Source organism: Saccopteryx bilineata, chromosome 7 (genome assembly GCF_036850765.1).
Source record: "Saccopteryx bilineata isolate mSacBil1 chromosome 7, mSacBil1_pri_phased_curated, whole genome shotgun sequence".
In the NCBI taxonomy this organism is placed as follows: Eukaryota; Metazoa; Chordata; class Mammalia; order Chiroptera; family Emballonuridae; genus Saccopteryx; species Saccopteryx bilineata.
This window is the reverse complement of record NC_089496.1, coordinates 60693891-60711432: the sequence shown is the minus strand read 5'-3', so window position 1 is coordinate 60711432 and position 17542 is coordinate 60693891. Positions and strand designations below refer to the sequence as shown.

Here is a 17542-nt window from a genome sequence, read left to right as displayed (position 1 = left end):
CCCCCCTTTCCCCAGCGTGAACGATCCCGGGAACATGTCTTTCGTGAAGGAGACGGTGGACAAGCTGTTGAAAGGCTACGACATCCGCCTGAGACCCGATTTCGGGGGTAAGTGGGGCGTGCGCGGCCGCTGCGGGAAGCTCGAACCCGGGATCGGCGGCCTGGGTGGAGAAGGGAGGCGGGGTCCGCTTCCGCCGAGCTGCTGCTGCGGAGGCGAGGGGGGTGGGGGGACACTTCTCTCGCGCCCCGCTCCTCGGAGAGCGCCCCGCATCCTCAGAGCCACCCGCACCCGGTGCGCGAGCCTGGCTGATCACCGTGTCGTGCGCTTCCCGCAGGTCCCCCAGTCTGCGTGGGGATGAACATCGACATCGCCAGTATAGACATGGTTTCCGAAGTCAACATGGTGAGTGCCCGCCCTCTCCGGGGCTGCCCCCGAGCCCCTGCCCAGCTGTCTGGGCCCGAGGCGTCTCCGGTACTGGGCCAGAGGCCTTCTCTGCTGGGGCCGAGCTTCCCGGCCGCAGAGGCAGCGGCGCTCGGGGGCGCCGGCCTCCTGCGCGCGCGGCTCCCCGCACCCGTCCGTCCGGGACGCGCAGGGACGTCGTGGGCATCGCCACCGCCGCCGCCGTGCGGAGCGCGCAGCCCTCCTGCGGGAGGAAGGAAGGAAGGGGTCCTGGGCTGGCCCAGCGCGCGGCTGGCACCGCCGCCCGGGGCTGCCGGCTCCTCCCTCGCTCCGTCACCTGTCCCCAGGCTACCCGAGCGCCGCCTGCCTCCTAGCAACAGGCGCCGGGGAAACGGGGAGACGGGCGAGCTGGGGGGGTGGCGCGGCTCCCAGGTGAGAGAGCTCTTCCAGGCTCCTTTGTTGTCTTTGGGAAAGAGGTGCTGGCAGCCGGCGAGGACGAGGGCCCTGGCCTGGGGGGGTCTCGGGCCAGGTTCCTGGGTATCGGTGGCCTTTCCGAGGGCTCCCCGGGGGGGGGGGCGGTGAAATTGGAACCCCGCTCCGCCAGGCGATGTGGGAGGTGCTGACCGGCCAGGTGGCTCTGAGAACCGGAGGCCGAGGCTCGTGAGCCGGTCACTTAGGGCTGTTAACTCTGGCGGGGCTTCGTCGTTCTGTCACCTGTGGAAAGCGCAGGTCCCTGTCCCCGAAGGGGGTGTCAGGGCGTATGCTCAGGACAGCCGGGTATAGGGAGGAAAATGAGCTTTTTCATTGGTTCATGGAATGGAAATACCTTGTGATTTGGAAGCAGGTTTAATTTTGTTTAGTGGACGCTTTTTGCAGTTGTAAGAATGAGCATTTTGGACACTATTATATGCACACATAGATGTCCGCATATACGTGTGTGTATCCATGTATAGATGAAGAAATCATTTGACAACTTTCCTTCTGAACGTATTTTGAGATGATAGTGAGACAGGGTTTCAGATAGAAGTGCTAAGGGTTCTGGTCTGGTGTACATCAGTCACGTGGGCGAACTTGTCTTAAAAGAAAGCTCGCAGGTTCTCAGTCGGTGGTTATTATTTATGGTCCTGCTGTAGGGGAGAGGAATCCTGGAAACCCCGGGGTGTCTCTGCATTTAAAACCGGGGCTTCAGGTTGTTTCGAACCAGGTGTTTTGAGGACAATATTTTGAGACACATCACAGTAAATTACAGAAAGACAGGACCTTTACAAGTACACTAAAATTGTTATTTCAATAGGGTGTTTAGCAAGATATGTTTAAAAAAATATGCTCTTGTGGATTTTGGAGGAAGACCTCTTTGACCATACAAAACTATTTTCACACTGAAGCTAATTATTTTTAAATTATAAGGTGTGACTTTTAAAAGTTGTGACTTTTCCCACTTAGAACATTTACATAAAAAGACATTATTACAATAATAAAAGTGTTAGGAAGACACACAAAGAAATATAATAACTACAGATATTAAAAATTAGCATTAGGTACGGTTTATTTTTTTTAATTTTGTAAAAACAATTCTGTCTAAAAAGTAGGTTTTATGATCATAAAAACCAAGTTACATATTGAAGATTTACTCTGTTATCTGTGGTTGTCTTAATTGAGGAGTTCACATTCTTGAGGGAAGACAACGTTTTATGGAGATTCATTGACTGTTTTAGTGGCTTGTTATGTCAAAATTATTGTATTAGATGTCGAATGAGAGAAAATGTCCTGATGTGGTTACTTTATTGTGAACACTGCACACGACCATGTCCCAGACTGCTGGACATTTTCTCTGACTTAATTTTTAAACGTAGTTAGCTGATTGTTCCGGCATTATGTGGATACCTGGTAGCTTTGAAGAGTTCATCACTAGTTGCCTAACTGATGGCTTATGAATTGAAGTGTCTCAGTTTTCCCTGGTCCCAAGACTAAAAAGACAAATGGAAGGACACAAGCCGTGTGTTCAATTATCATTCATTCAAGTGCACGTCCCAAAGCCAATAATTAATTACACATGGCCTATACAAACATACTGTTGTTTTTTGTTTGTTTGTTTGTGTTGTCTTTTTGCATTCTCATAATGGTAATTTTTGCAGCTTTCTAGACATAACTTTATTGCAAACAAAAATTGGAAATTGGTCAGGTTGGAATTTGAAGGTCGGGTCTGGCATCCGAAAGACATTCCACAACCGGATAGGGTCACATTTCATTCTAGAAACACTGGATCTTCCTTAACATATTTTGCTCATGATCCCAGCTGTAATATTTGAGCTCGGATGGTATTTTTCTTCTCTCTTATAGGGAAAGAACGGAGACGAGGTGAGCATAAGAGTAAGAGTTATCGTTCCATCATAAAAGCGCGTTCTTTTTATGAGTTTGCGTAATTGCCTCTCTAGTCACGAACAGTTCAGGTTATGAAACGCAATTGGACATGGTCCTGTTTTAAGGGTGTTGTTGCTGTTAGAGGAGATGTGTCCGATGGTTGTCACACAAAGTAGACGTGCAGAAAGGACCATATAAAAGAGATAAGGAAGGAAGAGGAAGGAAGGAAGGAAGAAAGGAAGGAAGGAAAGAGGAAGGAAGGAAGGAAGGAAGGAAGGAAGGAAGGAAGGAAGGAAGGAAGGAAGGATAAGGAAAAGAAGGACCATATAAAAGAGAGGAGAGTGTTGTCGCTGTTAGAGGAGATGTGTCAGATGGTTGTCACACAAAATAGATGTACAGGAAGGACCATATAAAGAGAGAAGGGAGGAAGAGTAAGGTGTGTGTGTGTGTGTGTGTGTGTGTGTGTGTGTGTGTGTTCTTTTGGGGCGGAGTTGGGGATGGGAGAGGGAGGAGATTGATTGAGATGACTTCAGACACAGAAAGCTTCCTGAAAGACATTTCAGTTGGGTTGAGTGAGGGAAGAGTATGGTGTGGGACCGGCAAGGATGGAGAAGGATGTCCTGTCTGAGGGACGAAAATGGCAAAGGTGTGAGGTATGGATAGGTCCATGGCAGGTGGTGACAAAGATCTGAAAGACCAAACTGAAAGTTGGGATGGACCCCTGTTTTCCTAGCTCTCTCTCTCTGACACACCAAGGGTTGCCGATGCTAATTTTCAGGAAGTGAGGAGCCCGTCGATTTTTTTTTTTTTAAACGTGATTGACATGATTGGAGACGTGGTTTAAGATGACTATTTTGGTCGACATGTCAAGTTAGAGAGAGAGGTAGGGACAGCAGAGGTGGGAGAGAGAAACATAGAAGGAAATGAAGGAATGGTTAGTGATCCCGGAAGTCCTCCCTCGAAAATGGTCTTCTTGGGTTTTCGTGAGATATGTTTGTGGAAACATTTATTTAGTGAAATCAATAAAAACTCCCTAATGTTTGAAAAAGGCATGTGTAAACACGGCACCTCAAAGGCGGGACACAGAAGCGCTTGGCCAGGAGCTTTTGGGGCACGGGGGGTGACTATAAAGCATAATACCGGATATTCTAATAGTAATACTCTCACTTTTTGAACAATTGTAAAGCACAGTCTTCTCTGCTGGTAGTGTATCTAAGTAATGCCACTGAAAATGCCCCCCCCCCCACAGTAAACAATCAAACGCCGTATGCATCCACATGGAGGGACCATCTCACATTTGGGTGTTTGGCAGACATTGTCTAAGAACGGCTTTCAGGACTGTATTTTAATATTTTACATTATTCTGTGTTGTCGCTTGTTTCTTGGGGAATGGAGATCATCCCCCGTTTTGTTTTTCTTGACACCCCCTCTCTTCCCTCCCCCCGACCCCACCCTGTTTTACTTAGTTAACTGGACAGCCCTGTCAAAGACCATTCTGTTTGACAGAATTTGCCTCGTTTCTCTGAGCCCCTGGTTTTCAGATTTTCAGATCATCTTGTCCAATTATTCCTGGTTCAGTCATGATGGAGATTTTCGTCTCTGTGGTTTTCTAAGTGAGATTTTTATATGTGAGGGGAGCGGGCGCCCCCTGAAGATTTTCCTATACGTGTGTCACCATTCCGGTGCTTGGCATCGATCCTAGCGTGGCGTGCATGCGTTGAATAGAAGACGGAGAGGCAGACACATGGGGAAAAAAAAAAAAAAAAACGACTGCAATGATAGAAAAACAGAAGGGAGTGCTTAAAATAGAAAACAACAAACATTTTCATTTAAAAGTACAATTTTTCCTGAGAGAGAATAAAGCAGTTCTCTGAACTCTCTCAAATACATTTTTTAAAACCCCAAAAACGGTATTTTAAAGTCATCAAAGGAGTTCCTTTAAAAAAAAATTTTTTTTTTGAATTTTTAAGATAAGCCATTGTTTGATTAATTAATTTGGAGCAGAAACTATAGTTTTTACTTCACCGGCTCAAGTCTGGCAGGGTATAAAGCTAGATTCAGAGTCTGCTGATAGTAATACAAACTGGTGCTGTTGTTACTCCTTTGCTCTTAGCTCTAGTCCATTAAAATTAGACTCCATCTTACTGAACATGTAGCTACAGGATTATTTTTCTAATGCATTGACATGATAAATTCTTTTATTTTTTTCAGTTGTGAATTTCTCTCAGGTGACCTAGATTGTGCCATCCTCAGTCATTCTGAGATGTATATTCATACCCATGATTCTGGTCTATTGTATTCCTTTATCATTCGTTCCATTTCTTCTTGTAAAAATCCACTTGTAATAGGGGAAAATAAGTGGTGTGATACAGAGGAACAGAGTTGGAGTGCAGCTCAGTGAGCGGGACTGGAGCCGCCTTCCTGCAAAAGTGTGTCCAGTAGGACTCATGTATCAATACAAAACCACACACACACACACACACACACACACTGCATTATAACTTTGTAACCCTTGTCAGAAGAGTGATCCTGGCTACAGTCAGCTGGGATCACACAGGTCTGGTGAATTCAGCTGTTAGGCATTTTTGGTTCAAACTTATGCTAATCAACACCCCCCCCTCCCCTCCCCAGGGCTCAGGGTCTAGAGGTGGCTTGGCCATCAGTATCCAGCGGAGCTTGCCTAAGTTCTCAGGGGACCGAAGGGGAAGGAACCACTGCAGTCCGGGTAGGGTCCTGCGAAGAGCCCTAATGGCACTGGGAGATTCAGGGCTCTGTTTCCAGGTCTGTGGGAACATCTAGCCTCAGGCAGGCCACTTACCCATTCTCAGTCTCGCTGTCCATCCCAGACTTCCTGGATGCATGCCTATGGCGTGCCCGCAGAATTGCTTCCTAAGTGACATCTACACAGGAACCCTCGGTCAAGACACCCACGCCCGTGGGGCCCCCACAAACACGTGTCAGCAAAGCCGTCCTCTGCCCGGTTTCTCCTAGAGAGAGGCGGGGGGCTGGCCTGCAGCGTTTGCATGTGAATTATTCTTGCTAGCATTTTAAAGGGAAGGTGTTAATGTTCTTATTACCAGCTGAGCTGGGGGGGGGGGGGGATGGATGACTCAGCACAAGGCAAACCGTGCCTCTCTGACCCAGTTGGGGTGGGGAAACGGCTTCCCGTGTGACAGGCACTCTAGCCAGGGGTAGGGGACCGCGGGAGTGTGTTGCCACCTGATTCCAGGTTGTGCGGCAGGCCTGTCGGAGGTAACGGGGCCGGGCTGAGCGTCTTCACCTGTAAACGATGAGCCCGTCTCGATACTGGGAGCTCGGACAAGCAAGCCTAGAATGAACCTCAGAGACGGATGAGGCTAATACCTTACATAATATGCTCCTTGACGAAGGGAGGTTTGTGTTTAATATTAGAAGGAGTTCGCGGGGAGAGTGCAAAGAGAAGGCTTTTTCTATTTCCCCTCGGGGAGGTTGTACAGCTTGGGGTGGCTTCAGCTCTTAAGAGACGGGATTGCGCGCCAGCTGCATCCTGTTGTGAGCGACCTCTTGCCCGAGGCCGTGCTGGGCTCGCTGATCCCACCCTGCATTGCACGGGGAAGTCAGAACCCGGCTTGCTGCGATGCTGCCAACCCTCTTGTTTTGCAGAGAGACACCTTCCTGATTTTTCCAAGTAAAGCGCGACGGGTTCAGCATGACCTCCGTTGCTGTCTGTAAGAGACCATCCCGGTCTCCTTCCTCGTGAAATCTTACGTCCTTCCATCTCCCCTTTGAAGCCCCCCGTGGTGTCCTCGAAGAGGCCTGGGCTGTGGGCATCTGCTTGTTGTCCCCTCCATCTCTGTCCCTGTTTGGTTAGGGCACCTGTTAGCCAGTTGTTGCAAGAAAATACCCAAAAGCCAGGTGAAGGACCAGGTCAACAGATCCGTGCCTGGGTCAACAAGCTGTTTAGCTGTGCAGTGTGATACTTTTCTAACCTAGAGTTTTGGTTCAGGACTGAGGAGAACCTTGATGGGGCTCGATGGGATGATGCCACAACCTTGACGTGAGGGGGGCTCGACTTTGGACAGCCGCACACGGTTCAGTGCCGTCAAACATGCCCTACTGTCGCCCTTCGCTGGAGGGCTTCCACGCTGACTTCCCAGCGGAGATGAGAGTGAAGGGTGGCGGTGGGTAGTGCCAGGCGGACCAGTCATGGGCGCCTTTTTGTGTGCGGTTCCAGTTCGTGTCTGCTGTCCTAGGTGGCAGGGAAGTCCGATGGCCCTCCTCCGGACACCAGGATGGGGGCTGCACCTTCCCTTTCCGACGGCTGCTCAGCGGCACAGGGAGGCCTCGGTGGCTCTAGCCCTTTGCCACCTTCCCAGCCTTGTTGACTGCCGGGCTGTGGGTGCCAGTTCTTAGGGTGGCTCTCCAGCCACCACCTTCGGAAGACTAGGACCAAGAGAGTCATCTCCTGGCGTTCTGCTCCCGTGCCGTCAGCCTCAGACTGAGAGCCAGCCTCCGTCTCTGTGGTTGGCATGGAGGGCTGACTCCCTTGTTCCCTGGTTACCAGGAGACCACATCCAGAAATAGGACCCATTAGTAAGCATCGACCCCTGTATTCCTCTCTGCAGTTGTTCCCCCCCCCCCATCGAACTTCAACATCACACGGAAGCAGGAAGGCAATGAACAAAAAATCTGTAGCGTGTACAGAGCTCACATTTCAGGTAATAAATAGGAATGGAATTTATCCGAGAGCCCGGGCGGCTCCTTAAGTCCCCAGATTTGTACCTCTGCCTCCACCCTGGACCTGAGCGAGAATGAGGGTTCGGTTGATAGCATCAATTTTCGCCTCAGTTGTGCCCTGAAAGATTTCCTTTCACCTCCAGTGTTTACACAGTTCATTCATAGGTGATCCATCTGTTTTACTCTGAATCAACTTGCAGGGACAACAGAACTTCCCGGTGTAAAAGTTCTATGCCCCTGATTGCGTTTGATACACAGGTATGAACTATGAGTTCCTACGTTCAGTGTTCCATCCCTGGTCTTTTAAAACTTGATCTTTTCGGTAAGACTTTTACGATTGGCCACGTTCGTGAGAGAAAGGAAGAGGTTTTCTGGGTTACTCATCATTACGTGTTGTGTGTGTGTGTGTGTGTGTGTGTGTGTGTGTGTGTGTGTGTTTCTATGCAAACCAAATATTATCTTAAAACAGTGGTTCTCAACCTTTCTAATGCCGTAACCCCGCAATACAGTTCCTCATGTGGCGGTGACCCCAAACCAAAAAATAATTTTTGGTGGCTACTTCATAACTGTAATTTTGCTACAGTTATGATTCGGAATGTAAATACCAGATAGGCATGATGTATTTTCCGATGGCTTTAGGCGACCCCGCCGGGGTCACGACCCACAGGTTGAGAACCGCTGTCTTAAAAAAAACAACAGTTTGGGTCATTTATTGTAATATCATTGCTTTTTCCTCCCCCACCCCCACCCCCAATCTTGCTGAACCCTAAAATAACCACCTGAGAGCAGCTCTCTGGGGGAAGCAGGCAAGAGTGCTCACGAGGTCTGCACCGGTCACGTGGGACGTGCTTGGTCACTCCCTGGTTCAATGCATTTGTGGAGCAGGTAACCCTGGTGTTAGATGAAGCTGTGCCTCTGATTTGCTTTCCTGAAGAAAGACATGTCCTTCCTTGGGTATTTGCTGAGCACCTAAAATCCACTGTAACTTTTCCACGTGAGGGTTCCTGGGAACCTGTTTGGGGAAACAAAGTCTGAATTATGGAAAACAGTACCCTTCCTATGGTGTACGAGACCAGAGATTTTCACCCGCTGTGCCGCAAGAATTTTTAAAACAGGCAGTACCTGACTATTTAGTCAGGGGCATGACCTCTTATTCCCTTCGATTGCCAACACAACAATAGCCGTCTGGGGGTGAATGAACCAAAATTATACCAATTTGGGGGGGGGGGTCGTCATATCGGCAAAAAAAAAAAATGTATTTTTGGTGTGTCGCCAAGTTTTAGTCATTAGTTTGTCTGTGCCGTGAGATAAAAAAGGTTGAACATCGCCAGTCAAAACCAGTGGTTCCTAAGTTAGGAACCTCGTGTCGTGTTGGAGTTACTGCAGGAGTGGACACTGCCCAGTGCCCCGAAAGCCGGGGTCTCGCCCTTGGTCTGTTCTGCGCTTTGGCCTCCCAACACTATGGTGTGCTAGAAAAACGTCGGGAATAAAAAACACTCTGCAGATAACGCATTGAACGAGTTTTTTTTTTTTTTTTTTTTTTCCATGACCATGGTCATAGCAGGAAAGGCATAATTTTGACCAATTATCTACCAGTGCATATGGGTATGAGGATGGGTAACATTTTCTGGAAATAAAGATTAAGCTTCTGTTATAATCAGATCAATTAAAAAGCACAAAAATTTTCTTTTTTTAAATGTATTTTTCTTTTTTTACTTGATGGATTTGAGAGAGAGAGAGAGGGAGAGAGAGAGAGAGAGAGAGAAACCTCAATTTGTTGTTCCACCCATTCGTGCGTTCATTGGTTGACTCCGACCAGGGGGTTGAACCCACAATCCTGGCCTCTTGGGACAATGCTCTAAGCAGCTGAGCTACCCAGCCAAAGGGGAAGATTTTTCTTCTACACTAATAATGCTCTCTGTCACAGGGAGGTGTCTGTGTGTGTGTGTGTGTGTGTGGGGGGGTGTCTGTGTGTTTTGAGCCTCCGAGTTTTCTTGTAAGGATCGCAAGAGCAAATGATACCGAGGCAGAAGTGTGTGTGTTGGAGAATGGGGTTGCCAGAGGCTCTGGGCCGATGACAGTACATTAACTTTGAGAATGAAATATGGCTTTTTGAGACTGTTGGGCCTGCCTCAGTGGTGCTAGATGGTGGTCTTGGAAGCTCAGAGACCCTTTCTCAAGGCTGTGGCCTGGGAACCAGAGGCAACCTGGTCCCACAGCGCACGAGGCAGCGTTGACTTCTGCCTCTGAATATATTATAATGTGCCCACAGGTGTTTATTAGCCTCTGCCACATTTATCACGTCCAGGGAGCGTATGCAGATGCCAGATATATATATGTATATAATATATAATATCACATTTAATTTAATATGAAATGTATCATGTATGCTATTCGTATTTATCTGTCGAAGGAGATTCTCTTTAGATGAAAAGGTTAATGTGATGAATAGATCGAACAGCCCCTTCGAGTGTACCGTCTCTCAAGTTCGCCTTGTGGCTCACTTCTCTGTGGTTCTGTGAAGAGTTTATCCACGTTCATGAACAGCCCACAGGGCAGGTGCTTTTTTCTGCAACGTTCCACACACCACGGTGACATTATAAGAGGCAGTATTGCTCAAGCCCCACGATGGAGACTCCACTGGGGCGAGGGGGGCTCTATTCTCGGTGCAGAGACTGTGAACGGCAGGTGGAAACGGGACTGTCAATCAAAGCAGATCCCGATCGCCCCCTGGTGGGCAGAGCATTGCCCCCTGGTGGGCAGAGCATCGCCCCTGGTGGGGCGCATGCGGGAGTCTGTCTGACTGTCTCTCCCTGTTTCCAGCTTCAGAAAAATACAAAAAAAAACCCCGAAATGTCACGGAATTCCAGTATGGTCATTGACTGCCAGGGTTAGGGGTGTTGCTGGTTTGCTTGGTTGTTTCTGCCATTTTGAAACATGGAGAGCTGGTTTGAAAAAAAGAAGGTCTTATGTAGGAAATATTATCCAAGTATAAACCCCTTTCTTCCCCACCGTGGTGTGTTGGGCATTCCACTGAACAGCTCCAACGCCCATCTTTACCTTGGGATTGGAGAGCCACACGCGAAACCTGGGGTTTTATTTTGTTACTGCAAACACTCTGGGATTTTCATTATCTGGGTAATTTCCTCCGTAACCCTTTGCTGTTAAAGAAGGTCTAACTCACAGGATTGCCCTGTGCAGTGGGGAGAATTGGTTGTCAGGGCACTTAAATCCAATGGAAGGGTTTTTTTATTTTATTTTATTGATTGATTGACTTTTTTTTTTTTGAGAGAGAGAGAGAGAAACATTGATTTATTGTTCCACCCATCCATACATTCACTGGTTGACTCTTGCATGTGCCCCAACGGGGGACCAAACACACAATCCTGGTGTATCAGGTCGACGCTCCAACCAACTGTGCTACCCAGCCAGGGACCCAGGGAAGGGTTTATGTAGACTTAGGCCAGTCGTTCGGACGCTATCGTCTATTTAACTAGTGTGTTAAAAGGAACTTGCCGAGTCGCTGTTCTGGTAATTTCTTAGAGATTCTGCAGTTAGAGAAACATAAGGGGACCTTCAACTTGTCTCACAGAGACCGTAAGGACTTGTCACCTGATGCCGCTTGTGGTTTAATTGGTGGTCCAAGTGGGGGTTTGCGGGCAGCCCGCAACTTGATTCAAAGCGTGGCCAGGGTGAAACCCGGGAGCCGTTCTCTTAGGCAGTCTCCAGAAATTGTGCTGTCTGCTCTGAGCCTTGGGTATTTGGTGCTTAACCAGCTGGGATTTAAAGTCGGCATCCAGGGTGATGAACTGTCAGGTCTCAGACACAGTGTTGTTTGCTTCCTGGGGTCTGAATTGAGAAAGATTCATCGATGGGTGAAAAACCCGAGTGGGCTGTTCTAACGCTTCTGTTGTACCCAAAGTGTAGCCTTCCCGTCATCCCCTAAGAAAAGTAACTGCGTCTGCAAGTGTCAGTTCATGCTGCTGGGGACCAAATGGTCCATAGTCAGATTTTGAAAAACGTTCGATTGACATCAAATTCCGGCGCCATTTTTTGTTTTTAAATCTTCAGTGATATTTCGGTAACATCATTGTAATACTGTTTGAGTTCATGATCCATTCCAAAAGGAAGAGTCATGGGCCAAGTCAAAAATCATCAGTCCGTTGTGTTCAGCGAGTTTGGAACAACAAGCCAGCATTTAGTGAAGATAATTGTAAGCTTACACCTGAAAGGTAGAATTTGCATATTGAGGCATCTCTACAAAAAAAAAGTCTAGTTTTTTCATGTTCTACCTCTTTCCTTTCTTTTTCTTTTTTTTTTTTTTTTTGTATTTTTTGTATTTTTCTGAAGTTGGAAATGGGGAGGCAGTCAGACAGACTCCCGCATGCGCCCGACCGGGATCCACCCGGCATGCCCACCAGGGGGCGATGCTCTGCCCATCTGGGGCGTCACTCTGCCGCAACCAGAGCCATTCTAGCACCTGAGGCAGAGGCCATAGAGCCATCCCTAGCGCCCGGGCCAACTTTGCTCCAATGGAGCCTTGGCTGCGGGAGGGGAAGAGAGAGACAGAGAGGAAGGAGAGGGAGAGGGGTGGAGAAGCAGATGAGCGCTTCTGTGTGCCCTGGCCGGGAATCGAACCTGGGACTCCTGCACACCAGGCCGACGCTCTACCACTGAGCCAACCAGCCAGGGCCTCTACCTCTTTTCTTGATTCCTCATATCAAACAAATGATTTCTTATACATGGAATCTGCCTTTGAACCTATGAGGATGTAGGGCTGAAGACTTGGCTTTTTATGTGCTAGAAATTACAAATGGAGAGATGTAAAATTATTTCATAGTTACTTTGGAAGAGGAAACAGGAGGATGTAGAAATTCTTCCATAATGAGGCAACTGCGTAGTTAGGATTCCGTAGATCAAAATGTTGTTTTGTGACTCAAACTTGCATGCGAACCATGACCAGAGAAAATAATAATATTAATAATTTTCCAAGTGTTTAGCCCCTGTTTTTCCACTATAAGTGAAATTGTGCTCATAATGGACTGTCATATCTGGTGATAGTCTCACAAAAGAGGAGATGATTAATTTCTGAATTTAGCATTTTGAAAGAAATCAGTTGTCTACAGTGGTAGCCCCACACACTGTCTTCAAAGTCCCCCCCTTTCTCCCAGAAGCAAAAGGGGGTATGGCAACTTTTACCTTTTTTTTTTTAACAGAGACAGAGAGAGAGTCAGAGAGAGGGACAGATAGGGACAGAGAGACAGGAAGGGAGAGAGATGAGAAGCATCAATTCTTCGTTGCAGCACCTTAGTTGTTCATTGATTGCTTTCTCATATGTACCTGGACCAAGGGCTCCAGCTGAGTCGGTGACCCCTTGCTCAAGCCAACGACCTTAGAGTTCAAGCCGATGACCTTTGGCTCAAGCCAGTGACCAGGGGGTCATGTCTATGATCCCGTGCTCAAGCTGACGAACTTGGGGTCTTGAACCTAGGTGCTCCGCATCCCAGTCCAACACTCTATCCACTGCACCACCGCCTGGTCAGGCCAGGGGTATGGTAACTTTTAACAGAATTCTGACTCTGCCCTGGCTGGGTAGCTCAGTTGATTAGAGTATTGTCCTGGTAGACCTCGGTTGCAGGTTCAATCCCCAGTCAGGGCACATACAAGAATCAACCAATGAATGCATAAGTGGAACAACAGATCGATTTCTCTCTCTCTCTCTCTCTCTCTTACTCTTTCTCTCTCTAAAAAATCAAAAAATAAAATTTAGAAAGGAAGCAATGTATTCTAAGTGTAACTGAATTGCACACTCCTTCCTTGTCCCTCAACCGCCTGCCTACCCGAGTGACATTTCTCTCTCTTCACGTGACAAGAAATGAGGGTTTGACCTGCCTGTTTCTCTCGCCATTCATTTTCCCAACATCTTGACTTCCAACATTCAGATACCTCACATGTCAGCTTGGCTCAGTAATTTTCCCCCCTTTTTACCATGTGTCTTCAGTGTCTTACACAATTAAGGGAAAACCCTCTCTTCTCCTCCGACAAATGTGTTGAACAAAGGCGGGCAGAGAAGCAAGAGTCTTTTTGTGGAATCTGCCTGTGTCGCAAAATTAACAGAAACCTGTCACTTAACCGGAGGACAGGCTCACAGATCACTCAGACGTTGGTGAAACCATTTCTGTGTCTGTTCCCACCTGCAGCGCGGGTGTTTCTAGATCACACTTTCTGGGGAGATCTGTTGTTGTTCTGGTGTGACTGCCTAACATCACAGTGGAAATCGTGTAAGCAACAATAATCATAACAAAACCCGGAGATGTTGAGGAAAACCCGGTAAGCCCTGGCTGGGTTGATCAGGTGGTTAGAGCGTCAACCCGAGATGCCAAGGTTTTGAGTTCAATTCCGGGTCAGGGCACCTACAAGAGTCAACCAACGAATTGGAGGGGGAGGTGATGGAGAGGGAGTTGGTTGATAATCCTTGGTCTCATGACCTTCTATGTCAGGGGTTCTCAACCTGTGGGTCATGACCCCGGCGGGGTCGCCTAAAGCCATTGGAAAATACATAATGCATATCAGGTATTTATATTCCGAATCATAACTGTAGCAAAATTACAGTTATGAAGTAGCCACCAAAATTATTTTTTGGTTTAGGGTCACCGTAACATGAGGAACTGTATTGCGGGGTCACGGCATTAGAAAGGTTGAGAACCACTGTTCTATGTCAAGAGAACTCACCCTGAGCTGGAGGAAATCTGACCCCTGCTCTGTGATTACTCTGGGGCTGTGTTCCCGGAGTCGAAACCGTCCTCTCTGGAAGGACGCGGCTCTCCCTCTGGGATGGCTGCATGACACCTTCTGGGCATTTCCAGTTTGAATTTCCCACAATGAAATGGTTGCCGCAGTTGCCAATTGAGATCTCAAAGGTTCTATTATCCTACTTTTAAGTATTTGATTAATATGATTGTAAAATGTGCTTTGTTAAGGAAAGGAGAGGACGGAATCCCAAGAATTCTGTAGAGTGGGTATTTATTTATTTAAATTCTCTATTTATCATCAAAAAAAAAATGTTTGTTTCCAAATTTGCTAAAATGAAAAACGCGCATGCTGCAATTTGGGGAAATGCTTATTTAAAAAAAAAATGCATTGTAGACATTTCCAGATTAGTGGTTTTTGAATCCTCCGTGATCTAGAAAGAGGTTGTGAGTTTGGAGCTTGTCCTATTTACTAGATGCAAATTGCATTTGATAGCATAAAACTTTAGAGGGAAAAAAAGTATGCATTGTTAAGTAAGGAACTGGAAAAATGAATTAGATTCCATCTTCATTGCAGCATCTGAAAATAAATAAGGTTGGCAACATTATTATAATTCGTGCTGTTCCTGAGTCCTAAGAAGTTATTAGCAAAAAAAACCAAACAAGCAAACAAACAAAAACAAAAAGGTACTTTTTTTTTTGCATTTTTCTGAAGCTGGAAACAGGGAAAGACAGTCAGACAGACTCCCGCATGCGCCCTACCGGGATCCACCCGGCACGCCCACCATGGGGCAACGCTCTGCCCACCAGGGGGTGATGCTCTGCCCATCCTGGGCGTCGCCATGTTGCGACCAGAGCCACTCTAGCGCCTGAGGCAGAGGCCACAGAGCCATCCCCAGCGCCCGGGCCATCTTTGCTCCAGTGGAGCCTTGGCTGCGGGAGGGGAAGAGAGAGACAGAGAGGAAGGCGTGGCGGAGGGGTGGAGAAGCAAATGGGCGCTTCTCCTGTGTGCCCTGGCCGGGAATCGAACCCGGGTCCTCCGCACGCTAGGCCGACGCTCTACCGCTGAACCAACTGGCCAGGGCCGGTACTTTTCTTCTTTAGTCAGTCTCAACAATGTTACTTCGCACCTCTTTGCCTGGTTAGCCTGCCTCCTCCCAGGTGTCCATAGGTCCTGACCCTGGGCTGTCTCCTACCATTCATGATTTGAACATTTTCCATCCAGGTCTGTTTCCAGCTCCACAGAGCCATTTTCCTGTAAGATAGCTCCTGGTAGAAACTTTCCTCTTCATAATCAACGGCTATGTCTTTAAATCTAATGGCATCCCATATAGGAGTTCGTCCTGATCCCTCTGTCTCTGTACGGTCAGCCGACCTCTCGTTGTTTAATTGCTAGGGACATGGCAGCTGGTCCTTCCGCTTGGGGACAGCGTGAAGCAAGTGTTTAAAAGCATCATTTATCTTTTTCATGACAAAAAAAAAAAAGTCGACATTCCCATTTTGTTACGTGGGTTTCCAGTCTGGGGTAGAGGTACCTGGGTGCCCTCTGAGCGTCCCCAGCCCACGTGGAAAGCCTTGGACGAAGGCTGCTGTCCCTCTGCAGTGGCGGGGATCCGAGCCTCGCTCCTCCTCTCTTGCTTGCTGAGGGCTGGGGGTGAACGGAGAACGGAACAGCCAGCCGCAGGTTGTTGAAACCCTCGCGTTAGTCAGTCCTGTCTCCTTCCTTCCCTGAGGCTGTTTCCGGGGTTGCTCCTGAGCAGCAACAACACGGACTGGATTTGAATTCTAGCTCCGTTTATGTCCCTGCCGTTTGCTGTGGTTGTTTGGTTTTATTTTTATTGTGGGTTCTTTAAAAATCAAAAATTAGTGGAGGTGCTAATAAGCAAAACTACAACCAAAAGGCGTCTAAAAGAGCCCTAGCTGGGTAGCTCAGTTGGTTGGAGCGTTGTCCCAATGTGCCCAGGTTGTGGGTTCTACCGCTGATCCCAGACAGGAATCGATCAGTGAAGGCACGAATAAGTGGAACAACAAATCGATGTTCTCTCCTCTCCTCTCCTCTCTCTCTCTCTCTGCATCTGTCTTTCTCCTCCTTCCTCTCTCTCTCTCTCAAATCAATGCAAAAGAATTGTTTTTTAAAAAATCATATCATCAGTTGTTTTTTTAAAAATTGTAATGGAATCAAACTGAAAATCAATGCAGAAAGACACTGGGAACATCTTTAAATATTCGGAAACTAAACAATAAGTCTTGACATAATCCATGAATCCAAGAGGATGTTTCAAAAGAAAGTAAAAAGACACAATGATTACCAAACGAAAGGAAGGAGCCATTGTAGCAAAATGATAGCCCTCCATGTTTAAATTAGAGAAAGGAGACCTCTCAAATCTAAGCCCTCAAACAACAGGAAGGGAAGGTCAAATACAAGCTTGAACTATGCAGATAAAGGGATGAGCAGAAATAAATGAAGTTAGAAGCAAAACAGTGGAGAAAATCAATTAAATAAAAAGTTGGATCTTAATAAAAAAAAGTCAATTACATTGATAAACCTTGGACAAAAATAAAAAGAGAGACTATTAGGCACGGAACAGCAGTTATCACTACATTAAAAATATAATCAGGAAATAATACGAACAACTTTACATGTATCAATTCAACAACCTAGACAAAAAAAAACGGCCAATTCCTTAAAAGTCATAAATTACTAAAATACACCCCCGATGAATTACATAATCTGAGTATTTCGTTGATGACTATTTAATTTGTAATTAGAAATGACCAATGAATAATCTCATGGCCCAGATGATTTCACCGGATAGTTCCATAGAAAAGAAAATGTAGGCCCTGGCCGGTTGGTTCAGTGGTAGAGCGTCGGCCTGGCGTGCAGGAGTCCCAGGTTCGATTCCTGGCCAGGGCATACAGGAGAAACACCTATCTGCTTCTCCACCCCTCCCCCTCTCCTTCCTCTCCGTCTCTCTCTTCCCCTCCCGCAGCCGAGGCTCCATTGGAGCAAAGTTGGCCCGGGCGCTGAGGATGGCTCTGTGGCCTCTGCCTCAGGTGCTAGAATGGCTCTGATTGCGGCAGAGCATCGCCCCCTGGTGGGCGTGCCGGGTGGATCCCGGTCGGGCTAATGCGGGAGTCTGTCTGACTGCCTCCCCGTTTCCAACTTCAGAAAAATACAAAAAAATAAAATAAAAAAAAAGAAAGAAAAGAAGATGTAACACCGGAAGTCCACAATCTTCTTTAGACAACAGAAGAGCAGTCTGACCAGGTGGAGGCACAGTGGATAGAGCGTCGGCCTGGGGCAGTGAAGACCCAGG

General features: G+C 47.4%; 1 protein-coding gene across 6 annotated transcripts in view; it reads left to right on the top strand.

The window, feature by feature from the left end:
• The window catches only part of GABRB3 (gamma-aminobutyric acid type A receptor subunit beta3), a 203478-nt gene that overhangs the window by 73840 nt on the left and 112096 nt on the right, over positions 1-17542 (top strand). For all 6 annotated transcript variants that reach the window (XM_066238835.1, XM_066238832.1, XM_066238834.1 and 3 more), the window contains 2 exons: positions 16-107; positions 335-402. In XM_066238835.1, the coding sequence (XP_066094932.1) occupies positions 16-107; positions 335-402 (160 nt within the window). The remainder of the gene's footprint in view (positions 1-15; positions 108-334; positions 403-17542) is intronic.